The 15,318-nt window shown below is 39.6% G+C and overlaps 1 protein-coding gene across 8 annotated transcripts in view; it reads right to left on the bottom strand.

The window, feature by feature from the left end:
- The window catches only part of TENM3 (teneurin transmembrane protein 3), a gene marked incomplete at its 5' end in the record, with an annotated part of 440,276 nt that overhangs the window by 81,898 nt on the left and 343,060 nt on the right, over nt 1-15,318 (bottom strand). For 7 of the 8 annotated variants that reach the window (XM_079726501.1, XM_079726502.1, XM_079726503.1 and 4 more), the window contains one exon: nt 2,673-2,819. In XM_079726501.1, the coding sequence (XP_079582627.1) occupies nt 2,673-2,819 (147 nt within the window). Of the gene's footprint in view, nt 1-2,672; nt 2,820-5,354; nt 5,382-15,318 lie in introns of all 8 variants that reach the window. The other variant, XM_079726500.1, reaches the window with a different exon arrangement.

Here is a 15,318-nt window from a genome sequence, read left to right as displayed (position 1 = left end):
TCCCCTTGGAGAGGCAAGTCTAGAGACAGCCTAGCTTCAGGCTAAGAAGAATAAACAAGGGGGGAACGAGGCCAATTCACAGCTGATAAATTTTGAGGAAAGAGAGAAACGTCCTTAGCTGATGACAATACTAAAGAGTTGATCAGCCCCTCAGTTTCTCTGCAGCGTCTCTGCAGACTTGGCCCTACAGTTTGCTTCCCTCTTCAAGAGTCTGTAACCTCCTCAAGGTAATCTTTTAGAAGACAAGTGTGAAATATCTGATCCAGGAGGAAGGGAAGGGACTTCCCTGGCGGTCCAGCGGTTAGGACTCCGTGCTTCCACTGCAGGGGGCATGGGTTCGATCCCTCGTCCGGGAACTAAGATCCCTCATGCAGTGTGGCAAAAGAATAAAAAATAAAAGAGTAATTTAAAAAAAAGAAGGAGGAAGGGAAGCTCTCCTTCCTCCCTGGGCAATAGAAAACAATGGGGTAGGGGCTTCTTGGGGGAAAGTGAGGAAAGTTGCCGTCTGGGCTGGGGGTCAGAGAGGACTGATGCTGTGGTTTCTAAGACAGGCACATGGGCACGGTGAGGAGGAATCGGGGCAACTCCACATTGTCAGGCAGGAGAGGCTGCGAGGGCTACGGACCACCTGAACCTATCAGGAGCAGCAGCAAAGGAGGCTGCAGCTCAGAACTACTGGCTCAAGCTTCTCAAGAGTCCAGGTTAAAAGAAAACAGGGAAAATAGTGACCAATGTGCTAGAATGAAAGGGGAGAATTGCAACTCTTAGGAAGATGAGACACAAATAATGTTTGGCTTCAGAATGACTGTAGTGTGTGTGCGTGTGTGTGTGTGTGTGTGTGTGTGTGTGTGTGTGTGTTGGGGGCCATGGGGAGGGCTGACAGTTGGTTCTGGCACTCTGCTTCCGAGAGAACAGTACAGGGCAGGCCTTGTTTTCACTGTGTTTCCCTTTATTGTGCTTTAAAGATATTGCATTTTTCATACATTGAAGGTTCGTGGCAACTCTGCATGGAGCAAGACCATAGTGCCGTTTTTCCAAACGGCACCTTGTGTCTCTGTGTCACATTTTGGTAATTCTCGCAATATTTCAAACTTTTTCATTATTATATCTGTGATGGTGATCTATGATGTTTTTTTTTTTTTTTTCCTGGTACACGGGCCTCTCACTGATGTGGCCTCTCCCGTTGCGGAGCACAGGCTCCGGACGCGCAGGCTCAGCGGCCATGGCTCACGGGCCTAGCTGCTCTGCGGCGTGTGGGATCTTCCCGGACAGGGGCACGAACCCGTGTCCCCTGCATCGGCAGGCGGACTCTCAACCACTGCGCCACCAGGGAAGCCCAGCAATATTTTTATATTAAGGTATGTACATTGTTTTTTAGACATAAGGCTATTGCCCACTTAACAGACTACAGTATAGGGTAACTTAATAGTGTAGGGTAAACATAACTTTTATATGTACTGGGAAACCCCAAAATTAGTGTGACTTGCTTTACTGCAGTGGTCTGGAACCGGACCCACAATATCTCCGAGGTCTGCCTGAAGTTAGGTCCACTCTATTTGGAAAGGAAAAGGCCATTCAACCTTCTCTGACAACCTTTTATGAATTCCACCCAGTCAAGGGGAGCACTTTCGAAAGCAAAAGAAGGAAAATAGGATAATGATAGCTGCTACTTACAATATAATATATCCCTGGCAATACACTAAGTACTTTACAAACACTCTCTCACTTAATCCTTCCAGAAACTTCTTTACCACTCTTTTATACATGAAGCAATTGAAATGTAAAGGGATAAGAACCTTGTCTAAGGTCACATAAGCACTACGAGTTGGAGGGAAGATCTGACTCTAAACCTGCACTTTTAACCAACACTATATTGCCCACGTGGACACTCCCAAAAGGGCAGGTGGAATGAAGGCGGGGGTAGGGAAACACACACTAACCCACACAGCAGGTGACCACAGAGGTCCAGACAGAAACTGAATCCTTCCAAAAACCTCAGTCCCAAAGGGACACCAAAACTGAACAGCTCCAGGGGCAAGTGCTCCATCACTGGAGACGAACAGTAACTCTCACTTCTCTAGTCTCTGAAACTGAAATGCACTAGCACGGAGGATGTGCGCAACGGGGAAAATAATTATTTCTTAACCCTGGGCTTATATGGGGTGGAATATCATAATCCTTTTCACAGGGTGTAAAGTTAAGGATAAAAAGACACTGGAAGTACAGCTTCAAGGGGATTGCTTTCTGTTCCTCTTTTTTTTTTTCTTTTCTTTTCATCCAGGCCTTCCAACAGAAGAGCTTGGGAACTGTCTTGCACCTTTTGGAATGTTGCATTATTAAAATACTGCTTTAGAGCTCCCAATTTACAGGGTCCTAAAAACTGCACCGAGGAGAACTGTCACCTGGAGATTAGGACGAGGAAGGGAGAACAATGCACATTATACGGCAGCTTGGTTACCTTGCCTTTTCCCCGAATGATAGTAATCTTGCATTTGTCTTGGGGAAAATAGGGAGCACAATCACCCTATCAGCACTCATACGTTTTTCAAACAATTTACTCTATGGGGATCGGATATTTTTTTTTTTTTTTTTTGGCAACAGAGAGCCAGGTATCCGCGAGGACTCGTAAAGCCGAGTCCGCACGAGCTCGCTTCCCGCTCAGCACCTCTTACCTCCCTCGTTGTCCTTGCTGTCTGTGCACAGGGTCTCCATGGCCACGTCACACCCTGCTCCCCTCCACCCTGGCTGGCAAACGCAATGCCAGCCGTTCTGGTCCAGTGTGCATCTTCCATTGCTGTTGCACAGACCGGGGCAGCCCTCTGTCAAAAGAGACAAAGAAGGACAGCAGAAGCGATGTGAGTATTGAAAGTTTTTGCTCCTCAAATAGACAAATGAGGGACACTTAGTGGGAACAGGCCTTTCGAAACAGCACAAATACTGTAATTGCACATGGATAGAAACAGCAACGTTATCTAAGGAATCTCATTCTTATCCAAGTGGCATCTTTGATTGGCCTGACCCTTGAGACACCACTTACCTGTGCAGGACAGAAATATCTGCAATGACCCACTAAATTGCTGCAGGCCAGACAAAATTAACTTAAATTTTTTTCCTTTAGCAAAGCAACAAGGTTGATTGTAAGGTGTGAAAAAAGCGTCACACAACAAGATCATTTCAGAAGCTCTAGAATAGACTTTTAATCTGTTGTAAACAATACTGGTCTCTGGTTAGACATGCTTTCTTAAAAGCGCCTCGTTGCTTTCAAAAATTCCCTCTAAATTTAAAAGCATGAAAGCGGGTATGAGGATATGAATGATGTTGAAAAGAGAACATTAATTTTATCTGGCCTCAGAGTTGCCGTATATTCATGTGAAATTACAGTGCATTAAATAACTGCACAAAGTATAGGCCAGTATTAATGACTATACTTTATGCCGAGAATACATTCCTTGTCACAGAATAAGCAAAGCCCAGGAAATAGTGAAGCAGCTTAGCATCTATTCTAACAAACATTAGGGTTCAGGCTGCATACGGATGGGATAGGACCGACAGGATTTCCAACCGAATGTAATAGCTGTGCATATTTGATTACTTAGGACGGACAAAATGAAATACCATAAGGACCACAGTAAAACATCGATAGACCGAACAAAAACACGGTAGTCACGTGCTTCAAGACAGAGCGCGAAGAGTGATAGTTTGAGCGCGAAGAGTGATAGTTTGTGACAATCTCCCTAAAGCTTTTATGCTGTTACCTTTATATCCTATCTTGTCTGCTTTTATGGGCAAGGAGGGAAAATTTGGGAAACAATGAAAATAATTTAATATATCCAAAATCTATAATTGTTTCAGCCTAACATGACATTAAAAAAAAAAATTCTGCCACTTCCTACAGATGATAACTGGCATGCAGCCAACATGGTCTGTTTATGAGGATGACACTTGGGTAGATTCTGGTGCTCCTGTCTATGAGCGTGACACGACACTGACAGAAACGAGGATATAAATGCTCTAAAATGGCAAGAATAATTGGCTATTAATCAGATCTCTTTGGAAAGAATTACTTATAATTTGGAATAAAATATATATTAGTAAAAAAAATACTCGCTCTAGCAGTTGGGGTTTGTTCTACAGCTTCTTATAATTAGAATGCTACTCTTGTTTTGGTGACAACGTTTAAGGGAACAATCCGTTTAAGGATGTTTATTTTAAGTCTGTATTAAAAGAATTATTCGTATCTTGGCTTCCCCTCCTCCACTGTGGAACTTGAAATGAAAAGATCTCAAAGAGACTTTCGGTCTCTTAAGATTAGAGTTAACAGAAAGAAGACTAGTTTGACAGTCTCTTGTGGCTGGGTATGATGAAATTACACTTATGGATACCATCAGGTCAGGAGAAGATTAATTTTGCTGCTTCTTTTCTTTCAGGCAATTACCATCTGTATTTATGGATTATTCAATACCTAAAAGGTGAATTTTCCTTATGGATGTTTCTGTTTTGTTTTTAATGAAAAAAAAAAAGGGTTTAACTGCCCCACTGACAAAGAGGTGCAGCAGCTGACTGCACGCACACAAGAAGTTATTACATGAAAGCCTGGATATTGTCATGAATATTTTCATATTCTAATGAAAAGCACAAACAAGGAATAAAAAAATAGGTAATCTGAGGAGGAAGGGAAAGGGAATTTTCTCTTCTGAAAAATACGGTTTTCACTTATTTCTATGATAACTGAAGACAAAGAATCTGCTGTTTTCTGCTGAGTGGAGTTATCATTTCTGTTCTCTAGAATGCACGGTATTTTGTAGTTTTTTAAGAAAATCACAAAACATAAATTATGATATCACATATATTTCGAAACATTGAGAAAAAGCCAAAGAAGTTTCCATATGAGGATAAATGAGATTTCTTCCAACATATGTTAACCAGAATCTTCTTTAGATTGACAATTTCTTATTCTGTGATAAGAGAGTGATCGTTCGTGATTCTTTGATTTAGAATTTAAAGCTTATGAGCTGAATTGCCATCAATGAAGATCTTAAAGCCAAAAAAAACCCCCAAAACAAAACAAAAAAAAACCCCAAAACAAAAAACAGCAAATTACTGTTATCTTCAGTTTTGGGTTCCAGTGAAAACTAATGTTTTTACATAGGATGAAATCTGTGATAACCCAAACTTATAAAAATGAGACACAGACATTCAAGTCTCAATACTTTAAATCCAAAGGATTTCACACAATGTAAGCCTGATATATAATTTACAAAAATATGCATGAAAACAGTCTATTTTCACACCTAGTACAAAAGCTAATACACGATTATATAGAGATATGCCAACGAAGAGCAAGCATACAGTACCTTTAACTATCTTATCCAAATAGTGAGCTTGAGAAATTAAAGAGGAAAAAAGAACAGACAGACATTTCAGAAGTGTCACATGGGACAAGGAAATTTTCAGAATTTACATGCAAATTGAGTAGCTGCAGCTGACATAAGACTCACATTACACGACAGAGATGCACTTCATATCTTCTAAGAATGCAATATATTCACGTTTTAGAAAATGTAGTCACGATTCCAGGATATGCTCAGCATTTTCAGGAAAAGTATGCAGGTAAACTAACACTTCCTTTCGCAGATTATCTGGAATGGACCCACCCTGATCCTTCCCGAGATTATGTGAAAGCATGGCTAAGTAGAACAAACGGAACCAATTCTTTATTACTAAATAATTTTGGAAATTTACAACTATGAGATCTACAAATAATCAACTTTTTTTGGGGGGGAGGTGGGAAAATAATTCTTTTTTTCAGTTTGTTTTTCACAAAGTAGTTTCATAAGGGCCACGCAGTGGAAGGGCAGAAAGAATACAGAGAAGGCCCAGAGCAGCCATTTATGTCTGTGCAGATGCTTCCTTCAATCTGCAAGAGAAACCCACAGAAATGCTACTTCAGTCACCTTCTCTCTTGAGTTACTTGCATATGTACAAACAATCACACTTCGTTAATAAAGAAGAAAAAATAAAGAAGGAAACTGAGAGTGCTTGAGCAAATTTAATAGAGTATTATGAAAAAGGCACGTGTAAGTTCTGTAGAATACGATTACCCAGTAGCCCTTGACTACACGTCAGATGCACAGTGATGTATCACGTATGTAGTCCATCAAGAAATACGGACTAAGATCTTGTTTCTTTCCAGGATACATACAGGAATAGGCTCTGCTTCTCACAAAAGCTCTGCTGGAACAGTCAGGATTAAGACTGAAGTCTTTTACTGTACCTGTCCATTTAATCTTTCATGAGGTTACAATTAGCCTACACCTTTCCTCTTGAACAGAGGCATAAATATCCCTCTCCGTTCACTCACTGGAGAGACCTAATATATTCTTAATAAGCCTCAAATCTTCTTGCTTTGCCAAAATTCATACATCTTTAATGGTCTAAAATTGCTTTTCAAAGATGCTTATGTTGATTATTTTTCATTACTCACATAGGCAAGTGGTTGCAGAACTTTTAACAGAATGATTTAAACTATAACTTTCAGTTGAGCTACTCAAGTCTGGTAGTTCTGTCACGTATGTAAACAAAACCATAAATGGTTTAGACCCATTTGTACCGTGTATATAAAAGGATGCCTCACTTTGCCACAGGATTCCACCAGAGGCTTCTGAACTGCATATAAAAATAAGCACGTTTATGGCTAACTGACAGTATATTGCAGGAGAGATTAAGGGGGAGGAGAAACAGTGTCAGGCACTAGTCTGAAGTTACAATTTCATAAAAATAATTCTTTTCAAACATTAAAATAAAAATGTATTACTGTATAACAGCATTCATATACTTTCTTAATAATTCCTTCCAAACATTATATAATCCAGTAGTCCCATAAGAGCTAATTTAATATGGAGGATAAACAAAGTGCCTTTAAACATTGTGGAGTTTCTGGTTCTGCTAGGGTAGTACTTCTGAGGGAATTCTTAGTTTATGAAAATTAATAACACTGATCAGAGTTGGAGTATAAGCTTTTGGCTTTTACATCAGGTCAACTTCAGTTAACACAACCAAAATAAGGAATGTAATTAATCCTGATCTGGATTAGTAGTTTTAAAGGAGGAATAAATTAGAATCCAGCCAATCCCATTATTTTAGCAAACAGAATCAATTATGCAAAACAGTGGATTATAGGTAAAGGTAGGTTTGTCATTGGGCCAAGAGAATATCAAAAGTGGAGCTGAAATTAGAAAACACATTTAAAATATACAGCAGGTCAAATTTTACATAAAGCTTTACATATTAAAAATATTTAAAACACGTTTTGCAAAAAGTTGTAAAACTAACCATAAGAAAAATATCCGTACTGAACAAAAAAATACAAAGATGTGTCATTTGCATTTTATATCATAGGGAATAGTTGAGGCTGATAGCTTAAGACTAAAAGAGAAGGGGGGGAAACCACCACCTATATTTTGGCCGCGTAGAGTAAAATTTCCAACAATACCACAGAAGCCTGGCTCTAAATAATGAAGAAGTTAAAAGAAGATGTCCATATATGAGGTTCAAATAATTATTAAAGATAATAATTGCAACAATAATAACATCATTATATAAGCCACTACAGGAAATCATCAGAAAAATGCAGGTATGTTGTAAAAAGCCATTAGCAACAATAATTGTAAAAAATAATACAGTATATTTAAAAAATTAATACACTTATCAATTGCTGAAATGCACATTAAGTTGCAAAAACATCACTTTGAAAACGAACAACTGTGTTCTGACACTAAAGGAAAGTCGTTCCTATTAGATCTACTAAGAAGTTTTAAATTTGTTTTATAGAAGAAAACTCTTATAAATATGAGCTCGAGACATATAAAATGGAGCCCATTAAAACACTGTTCTCCAGTAAAATGTTGTATTCATGAAACACTTTCCCTGGAGTTTCAATTATTTATCTTTTTTTTTTAAACATCTTTACTGGAGTTTAATTGCTTTACAATGGTGTGTTAGTTTCTGCTGTATAACAAAGTGAATCAGCTATACATATACATACATCCCCATATCTCCTCCCTCTTGCTTATTTATCTTTTAAGAAGACCCCTGTGGGGTACAGGAGGTGAGTGTTACCGTGTTTCCTATAAGATAGTGGTTCTTAATCTTTCTGGGGTCTCAGATCTCCGAGACAAGTGGTGAGACTTACGGATTCCCTGCCCTTGTCCCCTGAAAAAAATGCACACACACTCATAAAGTGCTGCTTATGGTTCTAGCATTTCAGGAGCTCTGGTTCCATAACTTGCAGATTATAAACACCTGGCTGATGTATTTTTGGGTCCCAAATTTCTAGCTCTAAGTGCTTTATATCATTCTCTCATTTAATCTTCACCGCAACCCTATGATGTAAATACAGTTGATACAGTAAATACAGATGAAGAAAGGAGGAGAGAGGGAGTCTGTACGAGGTCACGGGCTATAGCTGTCCAGGCCGTCTGGCTCCGGAGCTTGCTCTTAACCACTGTGTCATAATGCCTCTTCTTAGACATTTAGAAACAAAAATTTTTTCTTTAGTAGAAGAGATGAATGAAAGAAGCTCAGAAGTACTGTGCAATCTTTCCTGACCCAACATGAATCTCAGCAGATACTTGTTCCCGAAAGCCATACGGTAGTACCACCATCTTTTTGACGTCTTCTACAAGGCATCCCTGGGAAAGTGCCAGGTGGATCCACCTTACATGGCAGAAGGCAGGTGAGTGTCTTCAAATGCTAGGGCTCATCCTGGCCTTAATTGTCTCTCTTTCAAAATACATTCCGATACACAGTAATCCCAGAACATAACAAATGAAACAACTGCGCCAGTTTCGAGCCCATGCACTGGAAGTCCTTGGTCTAATTGCTGGTACAGGTGGGCAAGGCTCAGTGAAATCTGAGATGTGGGAGAAAGGTCTGGCTCCTGAGAAGAATTTTTATTCTCTGATTAGCTCATAAACCTCCCATATCACCAGAGCAAATGACTAGTACTGTACCCTCTTCACACACTCCCCTCTAGGTGATTCTTTTTCAAAAGAATTCTTTCTCTTTTCAAGGCCCCTGTTTACCACACTTCCCCCCCTTTACTTTTGGGGAAGATGCGTGGGGATGAACACAAATTGATTTACTCTTGTCTGTACAGCTTAGTAAAGGACATGGATTCTACAGCCCCCAGGAAGGAGCTTTGCTCACAGTTAGTCTTCGCGTACCATTTTTCATTCCCAATGTGGAGGGCAGGGAGGAACGGCATCCTTTTGGACATTCTACCTACATGCTGTTGCCTCATCTGCTTATCTGTCAGAATCATGGGCAGCCCTCTTCCCTCTATGTCCTCTACTTAACTGATTCTTCCTGTTTTCCCCCCTGAATACGTCTCATGGATGAAGTCTAGGACTATAAACACCAGGGTAAATGTAAAAGGAGAAGAGAAAAAAATCCAGAACTAGCCGTGATCAATTCATTTCAGTTAAGAGATTCCAGGAAAACACAAGCCTTTAACAATAGATAGACACAGGTGACGTAATGTGTAAATCTTCCCCATGGCCACGCTAATCACTGTATTCCCATCTCCTGGCTCATAAGGGATTCTTAATGTCTGCTGAAGAAAATGATTAAATGTACTTATTATGGTGCTCCAACTGAAACGGAGCGGGACCCTATAGTCCTTGTCCCCAGGTCCTCAGCTTGCCTTTTGTTTGTGGAAAAACTTTAGCCAAAAAATAAGTTTAATCAGAGAAGTGAGAAAATGCAGAAACAGAGGAAAACAGTCAGAGGAGACCAAATAAGAGTTTGGTCATTCAGCCCAGTCAAGGACCTTGAGCTCCTCCTCAAGGGCTCTAGATCATATTCTGAGTCGTGTCCTGTGAGCTGTCTTATAGATACAAACACCCTCCTCGACGTGGAGGAGGATGGCTACACGATGACCAAATTGAAGCCACGACATAAGCTACTCCACTTCACACAATTCCGAGAACTGGCCTCAAAGCAATGGGAACAAACCCTGGAACTAAAGACTAACTGTACTTAAAACAAGCAAGGTGGGGCTTCCCTGGTGGCACAGTGGTTGAGAGTCCACCTGCCGAGGACGCGGGTTCGTGCCCCGGTCCGGGAGGATCCCACATGCCGCGAAGCGGCAGGGCCCGCGAGCCATGGCCGCTGAGCCTGCGCGTCCAGAGCCTGTGCTCCGCAACGGGAGAGGCCACAACAGTGAGAGGCCCGCGTATCGCAAAAAAAAAAAAAAAAAAGCAAGGTGGCGCTGACCAGACCGTCACGTTCCTGATTTCAAGGTGACGGTCAGAGTTGACCGCGCTGCTCTGCTACCGGCCTCTGCCTACACACCCCTGAGACTCCCCTTTAAAAGCCCGTCCTCGGAACAGCAATCGGGCGTTGGTTCTCGGACAGGAGTCCACCCTCTCCTCTGGTTGCCGGCCTCCGAAATAAAGCCACCTTTCCTTTCCTACCCACACTTGTCTCAAGAATTGGCTTTCGAGCGGCGAGCAGCTGGACCTGGGTTCGGTAACACCATGTCCTACATGTGTTTGCAGCTTTCGAAGAAATTCTGCGAATAACAGAGAGGCTACCTTTTGGGAAAGAAGCATATGTGAGCAATACCTCATTTACAATATCCTCTCCCTCTCCTTCATCCATCTGTTCCTCTCCTCTTGCCCAATCGATCTATCCTAATTATATACAGCGGTATTAACAATCACTAGCATTTACTGACTGTTACTATGTGCTGAAACCTATGCTAAGCATTTTATATGAACTGGTTCAGTTAATTTTCACCACTCTATGGGGTAATAGGTACTTTTATTATCTTCCCTACTTCACAAATGAAGAAACTTGAGGCACAGGAAATTAAATAACTTCCTCAAGATCAAAATGCTAGCAAGTGGCCAAAATTCCAACCAGGTGGTCTGAGACCAAAGTCCATACACTTAATAAACAAGCTCTGTATACAACTCAGCAGAAGCAGAACTGTGTACCTGGGTAGATAGACGAGAAACATACCTGTTTTTGGATTGGTCAATCAATTTACTTGAATGAGAAAATAAGACAAAAAAATGTGGAAATCCTTATTTCAACATTGACAATTAAAGAGAGAAACTGGGAAGTAAGATTGAAATCTAAACAACTTGAAGTATTAATCTGTGGACACAGCCTCATAAAGGAGGGTACTTTATGTAGTTAAGAAACCTTTATAATGAGAACTGCTGTAACTTGTTCTAAAAATCCCAAGTTTGGAAAACCGATCAGCAGGATATTAAAACTGAGGGATAAAACCAGGAAAAATTAAAACAAGTGAGTTTGAAAAATCAAAGACCAGAATCATTTCAGCTGATGTCTGTTGTATAAGAAATATTTGCTGAGTGATAGTTCCAAAGAAGGCTGCTCCTTTAAAAAACAGGTCAGAGGAGTATTTGTGCCTGTCTGGGGGAGAAACTAGGGTATCGGAGGTCTTCACGGAATAAGATTAGTTCCCACTTTGCTTTCCTTTCACTGTCAAACCGATTCTTCAAAACACAGAGAAGAAACAAAGGCAAACCAAGTTGGTTATATCTACATTAGGCAGCTCACAAGGGAAAATATGCCAAGTTTGACTGTGTGTACACAGTTGCTGACGTGTGTAGTTGTGATCTATTCACACTGTTTCTGCTGTCAACAATGTGCTTGGTTGCAGCACATTAAATAGGACAGTATTTTCACTGGGCTACTGAGTTCACTCTTGGGGATATCCTAGACACAGGCAAAGAACACAGAATCTAGAACGCTAAAAATATTTCTCAGTTTAATTACTGCACGAAGATCTTAGGGGCCCATCTCCGAAAGAGGACAATTCAATCAGATGAGTCCATAATAAAATACAGACATATCCTTCACCACAGTGAACACTGCAAAGTCCTCAGAGTCGAGGACAAGTTTTTATTTAGCATTGTGTGTTTCGTAATACTTTATCATACAGACTTAAAAAATGATTCACGTTAGTATCTCATTAAAGCTATAAGTAGGTATCTTTCTTAGATTATTCGTGTACCAATTCTGTAGGATGACAGAAAGGCTACAGTCTGCAAATAAGTACATATTAAATCCATTTATTCCAATCAGCAACTGTTTAAATCAGTGTGCAAGCCGCATACCCATTGATTTGATGTTCCTTAACTGATATGCACTGTACTGTTTTATTACTGATTACCCTGTCATAAAGGATTATGACACCGACATAATTTTAAACCCTGTAAAACAATTTACTCAGGCCCCTTAAAAATATGTCCTCTCTCACCACAGAATTCTCATTCTAAGATTAGATAAAACATTGCAAATATTTTATCCTATTTAGGGGGGTCAATTAATTTGAAATATAACAACTAGCAAGTGAGTTTTAACAACTAGGTTGTGCCAGTAAAGAAAAATGGTGCATGTGTGTGTATGCGTATGTGTGAGCACACGCGTGTGCACATGTGTTTGAAAGAGCTTTTGTTCCCCTAAAACTGGCAGCACATTTTTGAAAACCTGCTTCAAATAAATTGTTTTTGAAAGTTTGCACATTTTATTCTTTTACTAGATTGGAAATTTGGTGAAAAAATTATCTGTACAATACATTGCTTCTCGCATGCACCTACCCAAGCAAAACACCATACTTCAGTTTGGAACACTATTTATGCCAAGACATTCCAAAAGAGTGAAATAATATTTTTCCTCATTTAAGTCTTCCCAGAAGAAAAATCTGGATTCTATGGAAAAGGTGCTTTGAGATAAACCACACTTTTTCAAGTCAGCACTGCTGAAAAAGTGCTAGGATAAGCTGCAGAACTTTGTACAGACAACTGGGAGAATTATGTTTGGTGTTTTCTTTCAGTTTAGAATTTCATGCCTTACTGTAGATGACATCTACATAACAGAAGTAACAGTGCAGCAGGCAGAATGCAGACAGCAGGCTCACTGATGCCGGCGTGCACACAGCCTACGAAGAGATGACTATTGCTTGGCGTGTGATACATGATTTTTGCGGTAGTCTTTGCACGTGGCGTAATTTCATTTACTGGACCATAACATAAACATGGAGTGACACATGGCTCCTTCAGATTTTTACTCGTTTGAGTTCAGTGAATGACATAAGCAAAACCACATTATCTTATGACTTCCTAAATTTAAAAAAAAATCAGGTATATTTTAGTACCCTGATTTGGGAACTAAGCTATCAGAGACAGTTCTTCACATTAATAAATGAAAATCAGAACACAAATATATTTTACACTAAACAAATATTTGGATCTTTAACATTCTGGGACAGTGAACTTGGTTATGGCAATTACCAAAGTGGTGTCTGTGTAGTACTAAGAAGTCTTGTGGCAGGAAACCATGAAAACGATCTATTTGGTCAATATCAAAGAGTGTAATTTCTTGTCTACCATCATTACTTTTGTCTATTCATAACATTTAGTATTTAAGAAAACTTATAGACTAAGGCGTGAATAAGTATGTAAAATATATTAGGTCTTTCTGTTGTCAATTTTTTAAAACTTTACCAGGAAAAATAATAAAGTTGAACAATCTGTTTAACTTACTGAAGATAAAACTGTAATTTATTTGGAGAAAACTGTAGGTAAATAGCTCTTTTCAAAGGTGATTTACAGAGAGAGTATTTTTTCTTTATTTGCAGGTGTGAGAGAGTGTGCATAGATGTTTACCACTTGTATCCTGGGTATTAAACTTTTCTGAGACTTTTTTCATGGGCCAATACTGGTTACACAAGTCATCCACTCACTTTGTATGAGTGCTTTTCAGTGGTCAATGTCTATACACAGTATTCAGTCTACTAAGAAACTGGAAATAAATTTAACTTTTAAAAAGAAGTGTGGAGTTTTCAATAAGTAGTTTACAACTTTCTTAGATCCTCTACAGTACAAATTGATTTTCTCTGAACTGTTTTTTTTTGTTGCTGCAACTGTTATTGTTATTTTGGCAAGCTATGGATCCTGTTATCAGCTATAATTCAAATTTTCCTGAATAAAAAAGTGATATTTTATTATTGATATATCGCTGACATGGTTACCACTGCATCTGTTTCTATGACAATTCAATCGTATGTGACAGGTATGTAGATATTATCTTTATCACAGAACAAAATTTAATTTTCACCTATTCTACTATATACATACATGCTAAAACAATTAAACAGTAATTTAGGAGGCAGCATAGTCTAGTGCTTAAGAGGAGGGGCTTGGGAACGGTTCATGTGGATTTGGGTTCTGGTTCTGTTACCTACTAGCTGTGCATCCACAGAAAAGTTATAGAACCTCTCTGAGCCTGAGTTCTGTCAATGGAGATTTTAATAGCTTCCACTTGATAAGGCTGTTGTGAAAATTAAGTAAGACAATATACGCAGAGAACTTTGCATTGTGCCTTAGCGCATAGTAAACCCTTAAATAACAGGTACTATGAATTAATCTTTTTAATAAAGACAGCTTAAAAAGGACAAAATCATGAAGTCACTGGTATCTTTTACGAGACTATGAAGAAAGCAAGAAATCTGACTTTAAAGCAAAGCATCTCCGGGCTGCCAGTGATCTGTTTTCAGAAGCCATGGGGTCCCCTCTGCCCCAGTGATGCCAGGATGGGCCCCCTATGCTCCACCTGCTTGACATATACTCCCTTAGACGGGACCCTTCTTCGTATGAACGGGCTAGATCCCAAAGTGGAGACAACTCCACTTCTGTGTCAAGAAGTTTCCTTATTCTCTGTCTCACATAAACCCTGTGCTGGTATAGATGCAAAGTTCCTAATCAAAATGTGATTCAGCTTTTTAGAATAAAGAGCACATCACAACTTGTCCTTGTATATTTCGTGCTCCCTCATTAGTGATTTGATTCGAGCAACGTAAATTAATATTTTTTAAAGGGCTATGTAAATCTTCGTATGATCTGCTCATAAATTCGGAAATACAAGTCACTTTTACAGTAACTACTTGGGAACTAAGACATTTAAATAGCTTATTTTACACGCATATCATGATCCTTATACTGCAATTTTGCTGAAAATTTTTCATTCTGTTTTTCATTATGGAATGTATTGAGCAGACTTAAGAGAATATATATTGCTAGCTTTTGCAGCAGAATGATGTGAGTTTGTGTGTCACCATTCCTACATACAGGAGGAAACCCACCCTCACTTGGCTGAGAAAAATGTTCCCAGTAGCTTGTGGGTGCCTTGCTGGTACGTGCAACCATAATCGCCCATCTAGGCTTTTACTCTGGAGCTTGTACCTACACTGGTCACAGATCAGAGGATAATGCTTTTGGGAGC

This window comes from Hyperoodon ampullatus, assembly GCF_949752795.1.
Source record: "Hyperoodon ampullatus genome assembly, chromosome: 20".
Classification (NCBI taxonomy): domain Eukaryota; kingdom Metazoa; phylum Chordata; class Mammalia; order Artiodactyla; family Ziphiidae; genus Hyperoodon; species Hyperoodon ampullatus.
The sequence above is the reverse complement of the archived record's forward strand: the minus strand, read 5'-3'. Positions and strand labels throughout refer to the sequence as shown.